At 42.9% G+C, this 23,880-nt stretch overlaps 1 protein-coding gene across 3 annotated transcripts; it reads right to left on the bottom strand.

The window, feature by feature from the left end:
- Positions 1-1,210: 1,210 nt before the first annotated feature.
- On the bottom strand, positions 1,211-22,081 carry CREBRF (CREB3 regulatory factor). 3 transcript variants are annotated; one of them, XM_031598102.2, is made up of 9 exons: positions 21,943-22,081; positions 14,306-14,483; positions 13,318-13,443; positions 11,423-12,500; positions 7,127-7,321; positions 5,171-5,360; positions 4,678-4,751; positions 4,417-4,539; positions 1,211-4,176 (listed from the first exon to the last, which is right to left on the bottom strand). In XM_031598102.2, exons 2-9 carry the CDS (start codon positions 14,312-14,314, stop codon positions 4,061-4,063), a joined length of 1,911 nt encoding a protein of 636 aa, XP_031453962.1. In that variant the 5' UTR covers positions 14,315-14,483; positions 21,943-22,081; the 3' UTR covers positions 1,211-4,060. The 3 variants fall into 3 exon arrangements, with proteins under 3 accessions (XP_031453962.1, XP_090006726.1, XP_090006728.1); XM_090150600.1 differs by lacking the exon at positions 21,943-22,081 and adding an exon at positions 17,678-21,494; XM_090150602.1 differs by lacking the exons at positions 1,211-4,176; positions 4,678-4,751 and having other exon boundaries at positions 4,457-4,539.
- Positions 22,082-23,880: the final 1,799 nt, after the last annotated feature.

Below are 23,880 nucleotides of genomic sequence, written 5' to 3'. Positions count from 1 at the left end.
TCTAGAAAGGATCAGGGACTGAACACAGCTGAGCCCAACTCTCACATCAACTTTGCAGCAATGCAAACTTCATGAAATCACGCTTCAGCTGGCATGGTAAGAAAATCCAGCCCACCCACACCTAATAGTTTTATTAATAAGTCTCTCTCATCCAAGAAAAGAACTCACCAAATATCAGTAAGTGTGTTCAACAAACCATAAAAGAAGTGTTAGCAAAAAGGGGTGTAGGGCTCAAAAATGCCCTCTGTGAGCACCCCCACATTCTGCAAGGCCATTCAAAAACTGGTCATCCATATAAATAGAAAATAACTGCTATTGAGAGAAACAAAAATAGATCTATCCAAACTCTCTTCAGGATGCTTTTACCAGTTCAGATTCGCTTTTGGAGGGGTTAGGCTTGAAGAGTTCAAGGGTAATGAAAAACATTTAGTTCTAGATGTACAAGTAAGGCACAATATAAAGCCACATCATAATCTCTCATGAAGAAAGTAGGAAAAGACAAGAATCATACATGGTACAGTAGAACAAGCAGTCCATCGAGTCAGAAAGTGTGGCACCTAAGTTCAGACTGACAAGATTTTAACAAGAGCAGTTATAACAGCATGCTTTTAATATGGAAACAAATCCTAGAGAATCCAGTGTATCAGAAAAAGGAAGAACTTCTGTTTGTGTTAAATCAAAGATGTATAATTGTTTTTGGATATAGGATTAAAAGTGAATATTCACAATGCCTACACTCAAAAACAAACAAACAAACAAAAAATAATCCAGGACTTCATTAAGATCCACATACCATGTATGAACACTGAAAATCTTTAGAAAATGGTCTTCTCTAAAGATCACCCAAAAACGCATGCCACAATTGCCAAAAAACAGAACATGTACATTTGTTGGTTTTTATACCCTTAAAAGATTTTGTTTGTGATAAGTATACACTAAATGTATATATTGTAATGACACTAGAGGAAGCAGATTGTTACTGGCATTAAAGTACAACCATTTCTAGACGGTTTAAATGCCACAGAGTCCCCTGGTTAAAATGTAAAGCTGCACAGCTTGCCTATGTCACCTTTATGATAAAGTTAAACCAGCAAAAGGTCTTATCTGTACTCTACATTTTACTGCCAGGTTTTATTTATATCAAGTATCGCTGCAGCATTCTGACCAGCCCAGAGTTAGCAGCAAGTGGCAGGAATCATATAAAACGCAGTTTCTTTTTTTTTTTTTTTTCTTTTCTCCTTTTTAAACAAAGTGCTTTTCTAAGATATACATACATATAAATAGGTACAAAATAAAGTGTCAACATTAAAAAGCTCAACTATTCAAAAGCTTTAACTTAAAATAATACATAGAAAACACTGAAATGCAAGGGTATGGAATTCACTAAAGATTCAAAGTCTACTTTGAAATGCTAGACCAAAATCATATTCTGGTTTTCAGATAAAAATAAAGAGCTATAAAGTTCTATTTGCCCAGCACTTCTGAGCAGTAGGGGCTTTCTGATACCTTGTCAGTTCAATTTGTCACAAAAGTTTTTACCTGATTGCAAAACTGCTCGTAACGTTTAGAAACGCCGCCTCGCCTACATGGTTCTGAGAGAGCAAAAGGAGCCCTCCTGTCGGAGCCGTGCGCTAACACCGTTCATCAAAAAGGAACGACTATTCAAATCTTTGCACAGACGTGGCCTTATCTTCACAAGAAACATTCTTTGTCGGGGTTTTATGGGCAGTATGCATCTCTGGAATAAGTGTAACATTGGCAATGCTTACGATAGGAATACATCTGACCCACTGTGTAAAGCAGCAGCCGACTCTCACCTCACTGTGAGAGCAATAAGAACACCCAAAGCCCACTCTGATTTTGCAAATCTTAAGTGGATTTACAAAGTTTTGCCTAAATTGCTCTGGGTATTTGTTCAGTCTCGTGAAGGAAAAACTTTCTGTACAGCTCAGTAGTGGTATTTTGGCCTCCTCCTCCCTTTTGAGTCTTCCAAAATATTTAGATACAAAGTAAGCTGTGTGCACACTCACCAGCATGTGGCAGGACTGCCACCTTCATCTGCGACTCTCACTGCACTATTACAGACTTTTTTATAGTATAAGCTCGGATATAAAAATAACCTACATATAAACAAAAAGGAATCACAGTACAAACACAGACAAACTAGATACGAAGTGGAGAGATTCCCCAAAGGGAGTGGGGAGAAAGCCTTCATGGACTTTGCATTTTTTTCAGCAGCTACATTTGAAAATATTTGGTATTTCTATTTTCAGTAAACAGTGTTCTGTCATTTTAAATAGGGAGAGAAAGAACGGGGAGGAAAAGGGGGTCCATGAAACCAGAGAATGATCTTGCCTTGAGATAAAGGACTTTCATCAAGGGCTAAAGCTTTTTATCTGTACGTTAACACTGACTACAAAGCCAACTCTTATTAGCAGAAGAGCAAATAAGAACTGTGTTAATATTTCCCAATCATAGAAACTACTGAATTAACAAGAATAAGTCACATATAAGTTTGAAGAAGCTAGTTTTGAAATACCTGTACAAAAATATAAAAGTCTATAAACTTTTTTTTTTTTTTTTGTCTCGTTTTGTTTGAAGCCTGTGTTGATCCTTGGAAACATCACATGCATAATAATACATCAACTGGAAAAGTGGCAACTAAGGAATTAGATATCTGTAGCTCTTTTTTCTCTTTACATATATACACATTACAATAAAAATAATTTTATTTTGGTTGTTTGTTGGAAGTATACTACAACAAGCTAAATATTTCTTTAAATTCTCAAAGTTGAAAACTATTTTACCAATAGCTTACTAAAATCCAAATATATTAAAATCTCCTACAGTAAGTGCAGAGAAAAAAGATTTAAAGACTCCGAGACGGCCACCAACTTATCTACCATGGAAGCGAACTACAAGAACAGCAAAATAATATCGTTATGTATGAATGCTCCTTCTGTAGATAATTGGACCCAAACAAAAAAAATTCACAGTTCAGTAAGATCCCTAACCCTGACCTTGTAATTTTTTTTTCTTTTTTTTTTTTCATTTGTTTTTACATTCAGTACAGTATCATATAAGCTGTGCAAAACTTTACTTAGACTGGCAGTTCGCCATATCAGTTGCATTTGTCTTTGGTACAAAAATAAACAATCGCATTAATGTGCAAGTATAGGTTTTCTTCCGGCCAAAGTACCGAAATTGAGTTTTCTAGAGCCATCTTTTATACAATACATAGACTCTGTGGCATATATCTACATTTTCAACATATTCCTATATACATTCAAAAATTTTAAGAGCTGGAACAAATACATTAAAACCTATAATCTCACCATCTGTACATCTTGTTTTTTTTTCCCCTCGGGGTTTTCTTCATACAAAACTTTACCAGCTTACACTGATAGCTCTCCCCTCAAAATACAAGGCACAAAGAATATACTTTTTTTTCTCCTGCTTGCACAGACATTTAAATACTATATTAAGCTCAGAAAAATTAAAGTTTATATGGCACACCAGCTCTGAAGCCACGTGTGCTATGTACAAGTTAATGGTTGCAAAGAAAGCTTACTGTTTTTAAGAAGAACAAAGGAAATCCAATTATTTCAAAACAGCAAACAAGAACAAATACAAAAACAACAACAGAAAAAACTGAATTGTCACCTTTATAAAAAAAATGCTTCCTCTTGTTTTGCTAGGAGCATAAACCTGCCACTATGTCTGGCATATGCTAAAAAAATTTTACTAGCAAAAATATGGTTTTGCTTCTAAAACAAAAGTGGTAAGTCTGGTCCTAGAACTTAATTTTAAAAAGAGCCCTCATCTCTGAACGCAATCTCAAAGCAGCTTTAGAACTATCTATTTTATGCTCCAAAAATGCTACGAGGCATTTTATTCCATGCTTTGATTTTTTTTTCTATGTTGTTGTTTAAAAATAATGGAACCTAATTGTAAGTGTTTACATAATGCTAAACTGACATGCAGACCAGAATGCAATTTACAGTGAAGTACTTGACAACACAGGAAGAATGTGAGCAATGAGAACAGGTGAAGTCATGTCTTAAACTTTTGACATTGGTATTCGTAATCCTACAAGGCCACCTGTGGGGTCTCCTTCTGCAGTCTTCTCTAATACTTGATTCACAAATTCTGATGTCTGTCCAGCTACAGGAAGTCCTGAAAACAGAGCGTAAGAAAATGCACTGTAAGCTTATTATTAATTATATGCGTTTTACATTCCTGGAAGTGACACAAAGCCAATGAATGAACATTTTGGTCAGTAACCAAAGAGAAGGTTTGGTTACAGCTGTAATGAGGAAGCGCTTCCTTTCTCTATTCCAGAAATTGTTGGTGATCTATCATACCACAGATGACGTCTCTTCACACACAGGTGAATACATTAGATATTCTGCTTACCAAGAGTATCTTTAATAAGTATGTTCAACCTTTGTTCCATGTTGACTCCTCTATCATCTTTAGGCATCTGCACTCGATTAACAATTTCTTGTTTAATGGAGTTGATCACAAACAGCAAATTATCTGCAAAAAAAAACACCTGGGTTAGACATACACTGCATTTGCCCAGGAACAAAAGAGATGCTTAGTTGTCCACACACTGATAACACAGACTTGCCTTAAGAACATAAGAAAAACTAACATGTGAAGAGTTGTATTTACCATATTCTGTGTTGAGACCCCAGAGTTTTACTTTATTGGCTTCATACTGGGCTTTCTTCTTTAGTCTACAAGCCCTATAGCAAGAAGAGTGGAAGAATTAGAACATTTTAACAAATGTTCCAGAATACTAAGAGCATCTGTTTCAGTTAGCCACACCAACTTAGCAACCAATGCTCCCAGACATGTATCTACTTCACTCATCTTCACTTCAAGCGCGTTACTACTTGTATTTGCTTACATTTGTGGATTTTACTACTGTAACAGTAATTTGCCCTGCAGCTAAGTAAGACAGCTTCCAGTGAAAGTATTATTACATGCTAAGGAATAGGTAAACTACATCTCCACAGCTGCCCTGCTTTTTGATAAACGGGTAAAAAACCCATCAATAGGGACTGCCACAGTAAAGCAGGATCTCAAGACAAAAATTAGCCTTACTTGCACAGCTGTAGTAATGCAAATTTACTCATCCAATGAGTGTTAACTAATATGTTACCTGGAAGCCAGCTTGTTCTTTTCTTTTCTTGACCTTGGTCTGGCAGTTAAGGGAAGTTCGCTGACTGGCGTCAGGTCACTGATCACCTTATTCAGCTTCCGCAGCTCATTACCAATCTGTAGAAGTTTTTTGGGATTGGGAGTCAGGTCTTCTACATCAGTCCTCCGTGACTTCTTTGCTGCATATTTACCTGTGTTGAATACGCAGAAAATTGAGCAGCAAGTGACACAACATGCATGCAAACCTATGAAAAAACGTTCTTAAATATGTACTATTTTTGGTGCAGTTTAAGTTCCGTTGTTTGTCACAAGAGAATGGTCTGGCATAATGTGATCTCTGTGGCCTTTCACAATAGAAAGAGCATTTCCAGACAAACTGCTTTGTGCAATTCGTATTATATCCAGATCAGATAAGAGCAAATACTGCTGGCTGGGCAAGAAATGTACTTGATGTGATGGACAGTATGCAAACAACTGTGCTGAAAAATGTACATCACAAGTTCAAAGCCAGGCATTTTGCCCCATTGGTAACTTACTATTTCATATGTTCAGCCAACATATTCTCTTGGACAGTAAACCTGATTAAATTCCTAAATAATCTTATTCTGAAAGTTCTGCATTAAGAGAGGCTCTAGAGACTCGGTACTGATGACCCACATAAAGGGTAGGCAACCCTCTTTAGATCTAGTTGAAGCTATTTAAGAGCTGGTTTCATGGAGAAAATTTGCATTCAAGACAAAATCCTTATTAAGAATTTTTGCTACTGCTGCGTTTTTTCTAGATTTCTATTAAAATGCCAGTGGTTGCAGATACTTGCATGCAAGTGATAATAAACTGACAAAACCTGCTCCAGAATTATTTATTAGAGAGCTGATAATTCAGCATCATTAAAGGGCACTTGCTCCTACAAGTGTCTAGTGAGACTGAGTCCTTAAGTCCTATTTATCTGTTATTCTATAACAAATATAGATATAAGCCTCCACAACAATGAGTAGTGATAAAGGCTTTCAGCATTGTTATTTAACTACAAGATAAGCATGTAAAAATCAAGCACATGAAAAAGAAAAAAGTTTCCTTCCCAGAAAAAAAAAATCTATAAAACAAATACAAAGATCTGTTCATTTATCTGAAGTTAAACTGCAGTGTTAAAGATAATTTTCAGTTGTAAGGGAATATAACATTACAACCAGGGAAGTTGGCTTAATTTTGTTCCTTCAGAGCCGCAATCAAATGGAAAAAGCCTACAAAAGATGTCCTGTGACAAGAAAACAAATATTACTCCTATGAGCGACTAGTTCTCAATAATGTTAGCTGTGTTTAAAGTAGAGCAAGTTGGTAATCAGAAAGTCATGGGAATAAAACAGTGATTAGACCAACTGGGCTAAGTTCCTGTGAGGGTATTTTAAACAAATAGGTTATTCACAGAAAAGTAACTGCTTCACTGTATCGCACTGACATGGGTGGGAGGAACAATGAGGGAAGAACAATAGGAGAGAGCTTCAGGTTATTGCCTGCCTGTTCTTTAGTTCACACTGCAATTAACCTGAACTTTGCACCTCAAGCCACTTGCAGCTTACTTCAACAAAAGCAAGACTAAATCTGTGTAACAGCCAGGGGCAAGTATCAGTCATGAGACTTATTCCTGATATTTACAGTACCACACTGAGAAAATTCTGAACTCCTGCGGCTTCCACTGAAGGCCTTTGGAAGTTACAAGTCTCAATTCATCCACCTCCTCTGGAAGAAACCATGCTGAATGTTATTACTGTACATTCACTGTGCCTTCCTTGGACACAGCACAGAACTCAGCTAATCGAGCAACAGACTTGCAGTGTTTTAGTGATTTATTTTCACGGTCAAATCTTGTGAGCGGAATCACAATTTCAGGCGGGGAAGTCTGGCTACTGAAGGTGCCAGTGTGACAGACTGTGACTTGTAACTAGGACTGTATTCTTACCATGGTGCAGACCGTTCTTCTGGTACATGTTACTTGGTAATGTATCTCGGTCCCACTCCGATGGCCGCAGCATCCTCTCCTGCTGGGATGGCGTCAGCTGCTCGCTGTACTCCCAGAAGTATCTTCGCTTGCCTCTTTTTCGAGAGGTTATTGCAGTCATTTCTTTTAAATCCTCCACAGAATCATTTTCATACCCTAAAAGAATGCATTGCATCGTTCACATAATGTTTATAAGACGGTTCCTAGCCTTTTATCCATGGACCAAGTGTTAAACTCAAACATGAAAAGATGGCCTGTATCACATTATCTCCTCTACTTGGTTTTCAGCTTCAGCTACCACTGGGTATTTGCTTTAAAACCAGGGACAGACACCGAGGCAGTGATGGTGCTTCATCAGTTGAATGGAGACAAATGATTCACACACAGGGAGCCCCGTCTGGTTCTTGACCCCTTGAGCTCTGCTGCTCTTCTCCCCGCCATCTCACTGCTGTACAGACAACAGCTGTTGGAAACTACTCCTCCACTTTTAGTGTTCTCCATTAATTAGCAGAAATATAATCCTAACTCTCCTCCACATTTTAATTAATCTTCAATCAAAAGCATAGAAATAGAAGTGGATTAAAAAAATAAAGATGGATTAGCAAAAGGCTAATAAATAAAGCAAAACTCTTGCTTTACCTTAGCTCTTCCTTGAACTTACATACCCCTGGGAAATAAATCATACTATCCATCTCTATTAGAATGAAGGAATGGGGAATGGACCCAGTTCCACAAGAAAAGAACATCTAAATGGAAGGGATTAAAGACAACCTGTTCAATTTCTTCATGGGGAAGAAATTCAGTGGGACGAAGACAAATGATCCACGATAAAGCTATAGAGGATTTTAGAGATGTATTATAATGCACTTGATATGACAAACTGTTCTTAAAGTATATGGAAGCAGTAATGACTATCACACTGCACAAATGGTTCGACCCTACCTGTATAAATACAACGTACAGTTTTTAAAATCCTACCTATGCTTTAGAAAACAAATACACCCTGTACTAAGGTAAGAAAAAATACAGAGCATTGCCTTTTGTACTAGAATGCTGTATCACACTTCACAGTTAATTGAAAAATAACAGACTTCAAATATTACATACACTGATGAAGCTTCAGGAAAACCCAAGCACTGAATGGACTCTACGAGCAATTTGCATTGGGCCTATATGCTTCAGCTCTGCACCATCTTTGAGCAGCAGCACAAAGAATGCTTTCTTTATTTTAAAAGCTTTCCTTATTTTAAAACTGTCCATGCAATTAGACTGTTTGCACTTGAGAAGGCAGCTGAAAGAAGAAAAACAAACTTTCTTGCTTTGGTCTGACTCTCCCTCAGCTCATAACCCAACCATGAATGGCACACAGAAGGATGCAACCACTTCTAAACTTGTTTGATTCTCTGGTTTATTGACAGGACAGTGTTTTAAAGGAAAAATCAAAAACAAAATACGTTTTTTAAAACACTTTTGTTTTTTTCTTGGAGAGTCAAAGTGATTGTGGTGATTTACATTAAATATAGTTTGAAATAGCACAGATATTTTTAACTGTAATTTCCTTTTACCCAAATGCTGTTTGACGTAAATATCCAAATGCTCTTCCTTACCTTCCACCTACAAAACATGTCAAGCACTGTAACTCATTATATAGGCAGGTATAAATTCAGCCCAACTCTGTGATAAAGCAGAATTAAGCCAATCAATGAAAACCAATCTCTTTAAGAGCTGATGTGTACAAATGTAAAATGAGGTTAAAATCAAGACTTCCTGTTTGCTTTTTCAAACCATAATTAAGTTGGCTATTTGAATTATGTTGACTTAATGCATCCTGCCTTGCAAGTCTAACACTGACCTGCTACCATTTTACAGTTACATGGAGCAGCCCTGTGCACAATGTCCTGCTCTACTCTGTAACACGCAGCAGTGCAACAAATCCATCTAGCTCTTCTGCACTGCATCCATCCTCCCTGAGTTCTCCTCCTATGTTGTACAGCATTCTCACCTTCTTGGACGAGCTTCTGTGAAATCTGAAACAATACCTGTATTTACTTTTCAAGCCCTTAGCAAGCCACTCCTAAAAATCTTTGCTCACAACCCAAGGTTTTAGATTAAAATTCACCAGGGTTGAATTAAGAAAGAAGGAGAACGGGACTGACATCTCTGCATTGTACCAGATTAAATGCAAAAAGAACTCTGCCAAAGCAAACCTAAAAAAACCTCTTCTCATTGCTATTTAACCATTGTGACTTCCATCAAATCCCTCCCAGAGCCCCAGCTGGCAGCACAGCACCCAAACACACAGCAAAACTTCACGCAGTGTCATCCCTTGTCTCTATAGGCCATCTCCCTTTAATTCTCTTCCCCAGAGCTTCTGACAACTGGATTAACTGTTACGTCTCTCATTTCTGGAATCTCTGGACTGCTTGTTAGCAGAAGCAGTCATTTACATATATTACAACTAAATTAGATAGGGAAAACACCAGTAATGGCAAAGAAAGTTTAAGTGCTGAAACAGACCAGGGCTTATCATTCCCATAACAAATCAGCTTTAATGGGACCCAAACTGCTAAATCTGTATCCCAGTAATAACACTAGCATTGCTAACATCCAGTAACACTTTTAGTTATTATTCCCACGTCCTTGAAGTTCAATGTACCTATGTATTTCCTCTAACTCAGTGCTTTAAGAAAGCGTATCATGCATTCCCAAAACAAAAAGAGTAAACCAAAGCTAACTGTGTATGAAATACGCATATCAGAAGGTCAGCAAACACAAGACTTTTTGTCCTATCTTCACTCTAAATTTAGTAACTGACTTTGGTTTCAATGAAAGCATGAAAGGTTAAGTATTCCAGAGACATGCCCTTTTTTAGAAGCTTATTCCACAGCATCTATCTCCATTGCAAAGGTAAAACATAAGACTGTGAGTGACATAATTAAAATACCTGGAGATATTACCTCCTAATGTATCAAAAACATCTGCTGATGCTTTCTTATAATACTCCTGCACTCGAGGTGAAAGGCTTCATGGACTTGTGCAAGCCAAGCTCTTTGGTTACTGCAGCACAGCACATGGTTTTGTTTAGAAGGCGAGAGCTTGTCATCAGGATTTGAACAAACAGCAAGTAGTTAATGTAATTCCACCAGCTGAAAGCCCAGCATTTTCATACAGCTCTGTCTCAAGATTACCAGTTGTTCTGTGCAACAGACCTCTGTGGGCTGCAAAGCGCTGCGTGGCACAGCAATCAGCACAGAGCTTTAATAGCTACTCAAACCTCAGACAGTACAGAGTTCAATTCAGAAGAAGGGAGGAAGAGATTTTAAAATGCTAATATATATGCCGTGTGTACATGAAAAAGTAGCATAAAGAGCACAATACTTAACAAGTTTAACGCCAGCTCAGGAAATCTACTTAGAAAATAATTTAATCGGAGAATTCTTTATGACAAACAACAGCATGCTTTAGGGAAGCTGCTGCTTTTAAAAAGGGAGTATTTCAGCTGTTTTCCTTTCCCCCCAGTGTTGCACATTGCCAAATGTCTCAATACCTTAATTCTTATACTCTACTAAAGAGCATTTATAAAATGTGAATATAATAATACTTCTACAATTAAGCTAATACTTGGTTACAGTCCTGTCCCTGCAGATTTTCTTTTCATAAAATGCTGCCACTTTGCTACCTTCTAGATAAAGGTTAGCTTTCATTTTTGGGTGTTAATGCTCCATTTCTACTCACAGAAGAGAAGAATTCTATATTCTTCAAAGACTCACTAAACATCACTGTTGAAAACCACCGAGAAATGGTTCTGTAACCACAGAAGCACTTAAATAATTAGGAAACACTTTCACTCAGGCTATGATCTTGTGCCAGCTATCAAGAGATACAACCTTAGCACAGCCCACTGAAGCACTAGAAAGCTCTGCACATCCTATCTCAAACCACAAAAAGGGAAATAACAATTGCAGGTAGTTGCTTTATGACCTTTGGCTACAAACTCAATCTTCTGTATTGTCTATTGTGACTTCTGCTGTATGACCACCATTTATGCTTTTTTTTTTCTCTTTTTTCCAAAACAGGGAAAACAAAAGGCCTTGTGTAGTTTTCATTAATTACATTGTGAAAAGCACTTATAAATTCTGAACGTTCATCAGATTTTAAGTGTTCATCTCTAATTACAAAGCATTCAAAAGCATTCTTTCCCTCTTGGCAGATAAATTCATTGACCTCAGTATTAACAAACCCCAACATTGCTGGTACCTGGTTCTGAGAAAGTATCACTGATGTCATCATCTTTATCATCCTCATAATCTTCTTCCTCATCATCGTTTTCAGATAGCTCATGCTCGCTACCAAATCCTTCATCATGATCCTCATCTTCAATATCTTCCTCATCCTCCTCATCTTCTTCAAGGTCTCCTTTGGCCGACTGTTCACCCACACTGTCTGTTACAAAAAGAGAATAGTTGTGTTCTTCTTTTTTCTGTGATGAATCTGATGCTGATGTGCTGGCAGAAAGGCTGCTCTCCCCCACAACAAGTCCTGGAGTTTCCTGGGGTGCTCTGAGGAGCAGTTCTTGAGTCTCTTTAAAAGGCAAAACAGGAGGCGTACAGTGACTATGTGGGGACTCTTTTATTTCTTGTCTCTTTGCTACAGCACCACAGTAACAGGTATTTTCCTTTGCTGCATCTGCATGTGTCTGGCTCAACACTGGTCTGCTCTGTGGTAAAGGATTGATTTTTACTTTTGCCTTTTTAACATAGTCTTTACATTCAACATGAATGTTCACCTTTTCATTATTGTACACATTGGTCTTCACCATGATTTGTGTACTGGAAGCAGGCTGTGTCGCGGGTTTGCTTGCCTTTTGAACATAGTCCGACAAAGGTGCCTCAGCCTGAACATTCTTGGAGGAGCAGACTGGGGCTGCTGCTCTACTAGCAATTTTTTTTCCAGGTAACAGAGAATTTAAAGGGTTTTGTTTTACACTAAAGAGTGAATCAGGATAACAGAGTGAATCTGAAACAGGCTGGGAGTCCTCACTGTTAAGCTGAGCCAGAGTCGGTGTTTTGCTTATCACCTCTTCATCTTGGTATGGGCTTGAAAAGTCATCAAGGCCCAAATAATCCACCTCTTTTGTTCCCCAAATGTCACAGCTGGTTAGTTTAGTGTATTTAGTTAAGTCTTCACAGTACGTGTCCCACTGCTCCCACTTTGAGGTGAAAGCAGCTTCTTTGTCCAGGATATCTGTAAAAGACTCTAAGTTCTCAAGGTCTTTGCAGTCCTCCATTGAAAGTAAGTTGTCTCTGGAGCTTTGCTGGTAGTCCATTTCTCTGTCCTGTGCAACATAAGACAAGTTAAAATTAAGATAGAAAAGTAGTATCAGATCATCTCTGTCATCTTCTTAAACTTATGTGGTAAGCCTAATTCAAGTGAAGACTAAGACAGTGATATGAAGATATCTCAACTTCCAACTAACAACTTCCTCTGAGGGTCCAACTGGAGCCTAGTTTCCCTGGTTCAGTAGCAGATCTTTGGGGAAAGGATGCTAGAGATACAACTCAAATACCCCTCGATTCTTTTTCTGCTATTACATTGGTCATTAGAAACTAGAATAGGACCAATATCCATGTACTTAAAACATGAAAAACATCACAGGCAACACATTCTAGTTTCCATTAATCTAGGCCAAACTTTGTTATGTGAATAATAGAAATTGCTCAAGTTTACCAATGCCTGGAAAAATTCATTCTAAGCTCATCAACAACATCAACAAACAACAGTGAGCTACCTTTCACTTTCCACGCAGGAAAAAATAAGTGCTATTGTGAACAGCTCATGAGTCAACTTTTATTTTGCTTCCCCCACATCCACAACTTGAGTGAAGTAGCACATAAGTGCTCTTGAAGAAAAGATGTTTTGTAAGGAAGAGTCTCCATCACCACAATGTAACAACAACACAGCTCCATTTGATACTTGTGTACCAAGTCCCTCCTGATGGCCAGCTTTAACAAGCAGTTAGGCTCTTCCCCAGTCACAGTAAGCAGTAATGAATAACCACCCAGCGTTCCTGAGCAAATACCCCTTTATTACTACATGAACTCAGGGTGTTAGTCAAGGAGAAGGAGGTATGTGCACACAGAAAGTGGGCCTACCAGTTCATACATGAAGTCTGGATCTGAACTGCTTGCCAAGAGATCTGTGCTCATCAAAGTCTGTTCTGAAAACACATGGCTCCGAAAGGCATCTCCAAAAGGAGGGTCCATTCCACTCACACTGGGCTACAACAAAATTGATAGAGAATGTTGAAGCATATCATAAAAAAAGCATATTCTTTACTTCAATGAGTATTGCTATTTTATCCAAGTGTCTGAACTTGTGCTATACTTGCATCTGGAAGGTATTTACCTTATAGATTAGCATTCTATTTTGTCAGTTTGAAAATCTTAGGTGTTTGCCAAGATCAGGGATACATCAGCATTTGCAGAAGAAGAGAGGGAGTACTGGCAAGACCTGGGAGTACCAAGAGACACTACCTGCTTGCAAGGCCTTCACCCCAGTACGAATCACTGTGTCCTAGAGGAGTGTTGGCTGGTTTTAGAACCATCAGAACTTGTAAAGCTTCTAGCTGAGATTGTAACAATAGCAAAGTGTAATTAAACCAAGAGTGTTGTCTCTCCTAAGAACAAAGCAGAACTCTGCAAACAAACACTACTCAGGATGACTAGGCAAACAGGTGATACAAAACAAGCCTCTGCTACATTCAATTCCAGACCTCTATTTCTCTTCTAGACAAACTCGCCCTGAGGGTTGGAAATGGAGAAACACTGTACTGCAGGAAGTCCTTCAGTTGCTGCTGTGTGAACCACTGCAGTAAGAACGGGCACTTCTCCAGGCAGCCACCCCCATCCAGAAGACAGCTTGGCTGATTCTTGCTGCCGTGAACAAATACAGCACCAAGAGCACCCCACAGCTTCCACCACAGACACAACCAGGGCATTAAAAGCTGTATACTGTTTAGTCTCTCCTAATTTCTCCCCGTTGATGCCAGTCGAATTTGCTCGTACACTTTTTCCATTCTTTTTAAATAAGAAAGCAATGGTATTTACAGCAGCAAATACAATCATAACATTCCAGACTTACCTGAGGCATTTCCAAGCCCAGATTCCCCAAATCCAATTCCAAACTTCTTGTTTTATTCACTTGTAGATTTCTTTCCAGCTTTACCTCAGTCTTGGTGAGTTTACACAATCCATGTAATGAAATTTTTCCTTATGGTAACTTCAGTTCACTCTTATGGAGCTCTTCTATTTGTAGTTTTCTGAGTAGAATAAACAGAGCAAACCCCAATGAGGTAAGTGTCCCATCACCAACAAGACAGGGCTTAAAAAGCTGCCTAAGTGAACTAAAGACAAAAATTCTCTCCGAACAGTGATTATTCCTCATGGTTGAATGTACAATGGTTTTCTCCCCTGCCATTTTTCACCAAACGAAAGGGCACAGGTGTGACAGAACAGAGATTCTGCAAAAACCTTTTTGGCTGAGTTACATTCCAATGCCTTTTTTCCTCACTACCAGCACCATGAACTCTATAGACATACGAAAAGCCTGCCTAATTGGAAATAATGACTAGCATACTGCTGGGGACACAAAAGAGATTAATAACCTTTCTGACTAACAAGTGAGCCAATAAAGTCTAAAATTGTCTCAGACAGACACCTCAAAATATTAGTTTCAGAACAGGCTCACTGAATACTGCTCCAGTAACAAGACTCCTCCTTTTCTTAAAAGTTTAATCCACTCAGCTTCAGATAAGATTCTATCAATCACTCACACAGCAACATCTAGTGGCGGAGGGATTGCAGCAAGCAAGCACACTGTCCAGAAGTGTAGGAAAGGAAGAGAACTGCCCAACAGAACAAGTAACAGGAAGTAGAAAAATGTGTTAAGGAAGGAAGGAAGGACAGGAAGGGAGAATCCTCGGTATCAAATTAGTATCTAATGTAACTACATTGGCTTCATGGAGTCTGTTTTCCTATTGCCTTGCTTTCCTGTGATATCCTGACCCCTGTGTAAAGTGTCTTTAAGAAAAAAACAGTCAGAGGACCACAATCCCAAAGCAGCACCACCACGCGTGCACAGTTTTTCAGCGTTAACAGTGTGAATACATTTGTTTCTCTGAATAGAATTCCTCGCCAGACATTGCTTCTAAGCCAGTTCAGTGCAATCTGCTCAGGCTATGTTTATCTGCTTACTGTGAAAAGCAAACAGCAAAATAAAAGTGTTCCACACCGCTGAGCCACCTCCTCCCACCAGCACATGGCAGAGGTTATTCCTGCTCTCAGATAGTATCTCAGCTATTTTGTTAAATTCAGCATATATTCTATCAGATACTGTGCAAAACCATCTTTACTCATCAGAACATATTGCTTTTCAAATATCAGAGCACAAAGAAGAAAACAAAAGCTGCATGTCCAGTCATGCACAAATTACAGCTCTCAATAAAACCGAGCTCCTGCTGCCAAGGCACGCTGCTCCTGCGTAGGGTCCTGTGTCCATTAAGAGCCAGCTTCTTCTGACCAAATCTTCCTTTCGCTCTTAGGCTTCCAGGGAACTCCTTTTATTTATCTAAAAGTGATATTTAAAAGCTAGGCTTGCATCCCAGAGCAACGTGCCTAAACAACCCCATCTTCCTCTGTACAGCAAAGGCTACACAGCCACAAAACCAGTCCTTCCTCTGCTGTAAATGTGGCATGAATGACAAATGCACTTCGCAGCCTGGCCTAATGCTGGAGAAAGAAGCTGCTTTTTAAAACAAATGGACTATATATGCAAGAAAAGAGGTGTGAAAGATATCAGATTTAATACATTAACACCATCTTCCTTTCTTTCCATAGAGAGCTGCAGATGAACATCTTTTCAGCAGCACATCAGATGGATGCTGTCTGATGCCAGCACCAGGGCACAGCCACAACATCTGCATTCATATGGCAGACCATCCAGCCATTCTGCCACTGCGTGATACACCGGGGAACGAAAGGAGAAGTTTGCTTCGTCATCACCACTTGCTGCTACGTCTTGGTCAGAACACATCCCTCCAGAAATTCCACTGTCCTTTATACACAGCTACAAAAAGGAAATTAAACTTAACCGTTACTGGCACTGATTTCACCAACCAACAAATGCTGCCAGGAGTTAGGACAAGGGAGATCTGGGGGTGTTTCCAAGCCCTGAAAACAAACATTAAATGTTCAAAATACCTTTTACTCTCCCTGAACTGATCTGGCTACAACCTTACAGCACTGCGTGTTCTCCCAGGCTGAAGGAGCATATAAGGTAGGGAACACAGCTGCAAACTCTGAACAGCCTGCGATGGAAACTCTGCAGGTTGTTCTATCACCTATGAGATTTGAATGAAGTACACCATCTGCAGCAGAGCTCAACAGCAATACTACCAAAGACAAATACAGCAGGAATTTCTACTTCAGGAGAACTTTCATTAATGCACTCTGTTGGCCTCTCCCATATGCAGGGCGATGTGGGTGAAATCCCGTGGCTGCCCCACGGCCATGCAGTGGGTGGAGGTGGTGCAGCCCAGTGCTGGCTCGTGGATCCGAGCATGGGAAAGAGCAGGATGCCTTGGGAATGCCTGCTTCCATTGAACATTTAGGAACCAAGGGTAGTGATGGAGGCATGCATATATACAATGCTCATGCTTGGATAAAGCCTCCAGAAGTAGTCAAAAAGTAACTCAAAATTGCTCTATAGAGTTAATAATTCTTTAATCTAAGGCCAAATCCTAGTAAAAATCCTCTGTATTTTTATTTACTGTTTGGAAATGCACCTTCCGAACAGCCTAACAGAGGTCCCACAAAGCCCAGGAAGCCTCAATTTCAAAGCTCTGACGCTAGGCTCATTACAGGCCATTACTGATGAAGCTGTCTTTAAACTGGCAAACAGCATGACCTAGACTCGAAACATGCAGCATTAAGGAGACAGATGGCACTTACCACGCGTGTGCCATTTCCCCAGATGAGGAAAACACCCCCAGCAACTACACACTATCTCCAGAGAAGCCCCTATAAGAGAAAAACCCAAAATGCCACCTTACAGCTTGATGAGTCTGAAAGTCCTCCCCAGCCACCTGTATGAATCATCTGTACTGCCAGTATAACCAAAGTCGCTATTTCTGTCTCAATTCAGATGTGCATTCCGCACACCCTGAAAAGCACGCAGAGCACAGCTATACCATTTTATTGACTGCACGGTGCCTATTATCACAGCAGCTAAATGCTTGTTGCAAGCACGTTACGGCAACAATTATACTTTCCATGGCAGTAGCTGTGCATCACACAGCGCCGTTTGTCACAGTTACATTTTTCACGCAAGTAATAACAACAATAAAAAGCACGTCGTGAGAGCCTGTCAGTGCTGGGCCACAGCATTCAGAGCCAAACTCAGACTTAGAGAAGGCACACAACCTCTGCCACGTATATTAGAGGAACGATTACGTACCAGGCAGCTTTTGTTGTATGGAGATGCTTCAGAAAGAGGAGCACCAGGTCCTCTGCTTCTCTTCGAACTTTTTTTCCTGTCACACTTTGTGCCAGTCTGTTTCCTATTACAGAACATGCTCTGCTCAGTGCAGCCTTCAAGCACAGAACATATTTTTCTTAGTTTTGTTTCCGTCTAACATTCTTGGGTTGTTTTTTTTTTCCCCTTATTTCTACATTAATCTTCAGTTGTTAACCAGACTTAAAAGAAAACACAAAACCCAACACATTTCCTTTTCTCCATACCACAGAGCTGCTCAGAGGGTCACTTTGTTTTTTGGTTTTGGTTTTTTTTTTTCGGAGCTTTTTGTGGTAGCAGTTGAGTAAAGACTGTCTGTAGGTCCTGAGCTTCTGTCCATCCCGGCATCGTTCCCTGCTCACCCAGCAAAGCACCGCTACCTCCACAGTCATGTTTTTGCATTAAAACGCAGTGCTAGCACCTCAGACATTATGCTTTTTGCCTTTTGTATCCCGGACGATAAATAACAGCTGCCCAAGACATGCAGATCCTAAGTCTGATAGTCTTGCCTTTTAAAAGAAGTGAAGATACAAAGACTGTTTCACTTCTGTTAAAGCCTCTTCCTTTCAGGGCCGGAAACTGCTGCTTCCCTGTCTTCATTCCCTTTCCTCTGCTGATCTTCCCCTCATGTTATGTTTCAGCTCCACATGCCCAGAGCAGACAGACTTCAGGACCTCAAAGCAATACAGCTACACAGAACCTCCCAGCTCCAATTGCACATGCAGCACTGCAGGTCAAAGAGCTGAATTACCAAAAAGAACAGCACTGCATTGCTGGGATCACTGCACCCTTCCACGCCAGCCCCAGGCACCTCACTGCAGAGGGGTATTCCAGACCAGCATGACTGCATAAGCAAATAAGCAATGCAAATAACTGATCACAGTGCAAGAGGCACAAAAGTGATTTAAAAATAAAACATGTATGCAACTGTATTGAACCTATGTATTTTATAGCAGCTGTGCCCAGAATGGTATGTTCTATTAGAAGCAGTGGCTTTTCTGTACATTCTGTAACAAAGACTGAGATTTTATTATTACTTTGGGGCCAAGAGCGGGAAATGCAGCATGTTACACTTGACAGAATTATACTGACGTACTTCAATTCATTTAAAAAACCTTTTATAGCTAAAAAATGAAACGAGGAGGGCAAGTCAGAAATCAGACAGCAACACCATCAGCCAACACAGTCACACACCAATGGAAAGGTTCTAAAACAGGAGGAGGTTTCTTTTCTTGCCATAACATAATGAGGGAAGGTATTACTGCAGGGTCTGAATCCTAAAAGCTAAGATTTCCAGAAACTTTCCAGCTTAATTGTCAAGGCAACACCAACTTTCAAGCACTTCTTTTTAAAACTTTTATTTTAAATGATCATTTAGTTAGATTTCACAAATCACTTAACACGGACAGGAACCCAAACCAATGGATTCACTTGTCCATACCACGCTATCAGTCAGTCACAAGCTTCTATTCATTCCCAATTAATTCCTGTTAATTCTGAAGGGACTTCCAACATCTGTGCTTCAAAAAGGGTTTTTTTTTTTTAGCTCTCAGTATTTAGAAAACCACAGTGAGATGTTCAGCAATTAAATGCCTCTGCAGCAGACCTCTCTCCTCAGCAGGTAACACTCCTACCATACGCAGAGCAATTCATTTGCTCAAGTGAGCTAATTGCCACAAAGCAGCATTTGAGCTCTCTGAGAGAGCTCTGAAAAGAACTATTGCTGAGCATTGATTTCAACAAGAAATCTTTTCTGCTAAACCAATGGTGGTGTTGGTTTGATGGTTGGACTTTATGCTCTTAGAGGTCTTAGACGTATGAGGGACAGCTGAGGTCCCTGCATTTGCTCAGCCCACAGCAGAGGAGCTGAGGGGAGGCTCATGATGGCTGCAGCTCCTTACAGGGAGCAGCGCTGTGCTCTGCTCTCTAGGACAGGGCCCGAGGGAACAACATGGAGCAGTGCCAGGGGAGGGCATGTGGGGGAGAGGGAGAGGTTCTACACCAGAATGCAGTGGGCAAGAAACAGGCTGCCCAAGGCAGCGGGCACAGCCCTGAGCTGCTGGAGATCAGAGAGTGTTTGGACAATGCCCTCAGATACAGGGTTTGGATTTCAGGTAATGCTGTGTAAAGCCGGGGGTTGCACTCAGTGATCCTTATGGGTCCCTTCCAATCCAGGACATTCTATGACTCTACAGTCTCTTCCAGCATTAAAGATTCCATGATTCTACTCTGATTCCAACCTATTTCCTCCATAGAAGTCCAGTTCCTCATTTAAAGTGCCAAAAGTAAAACCCAAAGTTTCTAAGTGCCTGCTCATGACTGTCACTACAGGAACACATACTGAATGATAACTGACGCACAGAGATGCTAAGCAGTCGCTTGGGTAAAGAACTCTAGGCTAAAGCTTAACCCTCCTCCTTTAAAACACTTTAAGACGTTAGAAAGCTAACTCTACCAGAACCTGGTTCTGTTTTCTTGCTTGATTTCAACAAACTGCTCTCAACTGCCAATATTTCAGCTGCTGTCGCTGACAGATTGGCACTGCTCAGCAGGATGTATGGGGAAGCCTGAAAACGAACACGTGTTTATATTGGAGCACGACAGATTGAACTGGAGCCATTAAATTATCTTTGATGTCTGAGCAGCTCTGCAAGGCGCTGCCCTGAGCAATGCCACGGACGTGGCCATGGAGAGACACCAGGCACAGGCTGGGGATGGGAGCATGAAGTCCTGGGTCGGTAACGAGCCCGGCCCGATTTGCTTGGGGGAACCCAGCGCTGGAGAGGGGGGCCACGGCTCTGGGGAGCTCATAAACGGACCGCAGGAACCGGCTTATAGGGGCAGGTGCCCGACTGACACCGAGCTCCGGGCCGCCACTGCCCGCACAGAGCCCACAGAAGCGGGGAACTCCCAGAGGCGGAGCGCAGCGCACCTCGCCCCGCTCGGCTGCCCGCTCAGGGCGGCCCCAGCCCCGCCGCGCACCCGCCCCTGACCCACTAACACACCTCCCCGCCAACATGGCCGCCCCACCAGCCGGAGCCGAGCGCAGCCTAACCCGGCCGCCGTCCCGCCCCGCCCTCTCCGCCCGCTCATTGGCTCGTGCCTCCGGAACTCTCGTTCCCACTGGCCGCCGCTCACGACACTCACTCGCCCAGCGGCCCTTTCAAGCTAGGTTGAGGCAACATGTAAACAAACCCCCTTCCGCCGCTCCTGAGGGGACCGCCGCGGCCCCGCGCCTCCAGGCCGCGCCGGTTCCGCACCGCCGCCCCGCGGGGCGCCGCCGATCCCTCCTACCCTCGGCGGGAGGGGCGCGGAGCTCTCCCTTTGCCCGACACGGGGGCCGCCTCCGCCCCACTGCACTCCAAGGGGCTGGGGGCTGCCCTCCCCGGGGCTCGCGGCCCTCAGCCCGAGGAGCAGAGCCCCGTCCCGGGGGCCGCAGCCGGGTCGGGCCGCTTCGTGGTGAGCCTCCGCGACACCCCCGGCGGTTACATAAAGCCTGCGGCCGAGCAGGGGGGTCCCGCCCCGCCTCCCCCCGCAGCCGGACACCGCCGCCCCGAAGGCGCGGAGCGCCGCGGCCCGCTCCGGGCGCTCCAACAGGTGAAGGCGTAGAGAAGGCGGCCGAGAGCTTGGAGGGGCAGCCAGGTCCTGCCGCAACCGCTGCTCGGCGCCGGGCGGTGAAAGCCGAGCCGTCCCGCAGCTCACGGCCGGAGCCGCTCCGAAGAGCGAGGAAGGCACCTCCGCCCCCAGGCGCTCGCCGCAGCGCTCCTTCCACCGCGCCGCCGCCGACAGCCGCCGCCGAGCCCGCGCCCCGCAGCCCCGCTCGGAGCCCTCCGGGCGCCGCCTCCCGCAGCCGTGCAGAGGGACGCGGGCACCCCCGGCCCGCAGCCACACCCCCCGGCAGCCAGGCTCTGCGGCTGTAAGCTCGCCACCGGCACCGCTCCTCTGCTCCCGGCGCCGGGCAGACACACCCCTTTTCCCGCGCGCCGGAGCCCCCTGCCCGCCGCACGCCGCCGCCCCCCCTTAACACCGCCTCCCCTCGCCGAGACACCGCGGCTCCCTTCATCAGAAGGCCGGGCCGGCAGCGGCTGGCGCACACGGAGCTCCCCGGAGCCCTCCGCGCTGCCCTCCCTCCCCCTCGGGGCGCCGCCGCCGACCGGGACCGGGTTCCGCGAAGCCGCCGCCCGCCACCCCCCGCGGCCCGCACTCACCGAGCGGTCGGGGCTCAGCAGGGGGCGCCGCCCCGCGCGCTCCGGCCCGGACCCTCCATGCGGCTTTGGGGTTTGTTTTGTTTATGTCCCTTCCTGACGGGTTCCCGGAAATCGCGTGACTCGCCCCCCTCACGTGGGAAGGGCGGGAGGGGGAGGTGAAACCAGCCAATCGCTGTCCGCTTCTGCGTTGGCCAATGGGAAGCCACCGGGGCTAGCCTCCTCCGTCACGTGACGGCATTGAGGCGCGCGGGGGGGTATTTAAGGCGCGGTGGCGGGCTGCTCCTCAGCAGTGCGCGCTGTGGGGGCTGCGGGTTCCGTTGCCGCCTGGGTGCGTGCGGTGCACGCTGCTCTATCTAGGGAGCCCCGGGGAGAGGGACTGCTCCGCTACCGGCAGTGCAAAGAGCAGCCCCTGCTCTTCCCCTCTGCACATCCAGCTTGGGAGAACGCATCGAGGCAGGAGGATGAGAGACTCCTGCTCAGTTACATACTTACTGTGCATCCTCTCAGCACTGCGTTGTAGCTTTGCTGCTGCCTATGGCCACGGCATGGCCCCAGTCACTTGGACACAAAAGAAGACATTACTAAATAAAATCCAGTTCTTCCCTTACAATTTGTAAATGATATTTTTTTATTGTGTTAAACACGCTTTCGTACCTCGTTCACCTCTCACTGCCCCCTTTGTGCTCCCACAGCCCCGGACAGATGCAGGAGCAGCCAGCAGCTCTGCCCACTTCCAGCCCTCAGCAGGAGTAAAGCAATTCCATCGTTCTCAATGGAGGAAAGCAAAATGCCATGGAGTTCTCATAACACTTTCCTGTGCAGGTGTTTGAACTGCCCAAACGGTGCTGACAGAACAAGCTACAAGCACGTAATGTGGCGCTGACTGAAACACAAGGAGGCCGTCAGCGTTTGTGACCTGAAGCCTCCAAGATGTCTCTACAGCGTCTGCCTCCTTAACCCTCTGTATTTTATATTTAATTTCTGAAAAACAGCAAAACACACCTGGAAGTCAGACTGTTCCCCTGCAGATGCCGGCTTTCTATCTGTTTCAAGCACTAGCAAGCTTTCCTCATGTATATTTTAACATCTTCCATTGTCTTCTGCTGTCACAAAGCAAGAAACTGTCACAGGCTTTGATACCTGCATTGTGTGTTAAACACCAGCGATTGAATCTGTCTGTTCTAATTTCCTGCAGTCATGCAAAACAAAACCTTCTCAGAAGCCGCGTTAACACATGCAGCAGACGATCACAGTGCAGACAACAGAACACACAACGTTCAGCAGAACAGAAATAAAACATTATCTCGTAACTTATTTAATCATGCTACTTGTGGGTATCTGTTCCAGAGGAAATATTAAGCATTCAGATAAAGGGAAATTTCTTTATCTGGAAAGCATCTAAATATAAATGCAAGTATGGCTTGTTTGCCCCGGCTTTAATTAGCTCTTAGAATTAGATTCACCAGCAGCAAAACATCAAAACACACCCCAGGTCCTAGTTTACTTTCCTGTATCTTCATCAGCCATCGCTTGAAACCTAAAATGGAAAGCTTGTTTTAAAGGAAAAAAAAAAGTTAAAATGCCAATGTGACAATACCACTTCTAGTCAGTGGCCGTTTTCCTTTTGGGTTAGTTTCACCTGACTTTAAATCTGACAGCAGATCAACGTATTTGAGAACTCCCTACAATGTCTTGAAGCATTTCTCCTTCCCTCCTGTTACGACATCAACATATCTTATCCCCCTCCCCGCACAATTAAAAGACACCTAAGTTTCACTAAGCTCACTGATTCCAATTTTCTTAGGAATTCTTTGTCACAAACTATATGGCATGGTGGAGTACAACTCCTTGCATGTTAAAATACAGCTTTCAATACTAGCTAACTTGGAAAAAAAATAATCACCATTCCAGTCCCAACAGTCACTGTACTTATTTATA

The sequence above is a fragment of the Phasianus colchicus genome, chromosome 15 (genome assembly GCF_987193195.1).
Source record: "Phasianus colchicus chromosome 15, bPhaCol1.hap1.1, whole genome shotgun sequence".
Classification (NCBI taxonomy): Eukaryota; Metazoa; Chordata; class Aves; order Galliformes; family Phasianidae; genus Phasianus; species Phasianus colchicus.
The sequence above is the reverse complement of the archived record's forward strand: the minus strand, read 5'-3'. Positions and strand labels throughout refer to the sequence as shown.

Coding starts and splice junctions, on each gene's coding strand:
- CREBRF (XM_031598102.2), bottom strand. Junction 4,752..5,170: donor AAGAACAAGCTGGCTTCCAG/GTAACATATTAG, acceptor TTCTTGCTATAG/GGCTTGTAGACTAAAGAAGA. Junction 4,540..4,677: donor GGGTCTCAACACAGAATATG/GTAAATACAACT, acceptor TTTTTTTTGCAG/ATAATTTGCTGTTTGTGATC.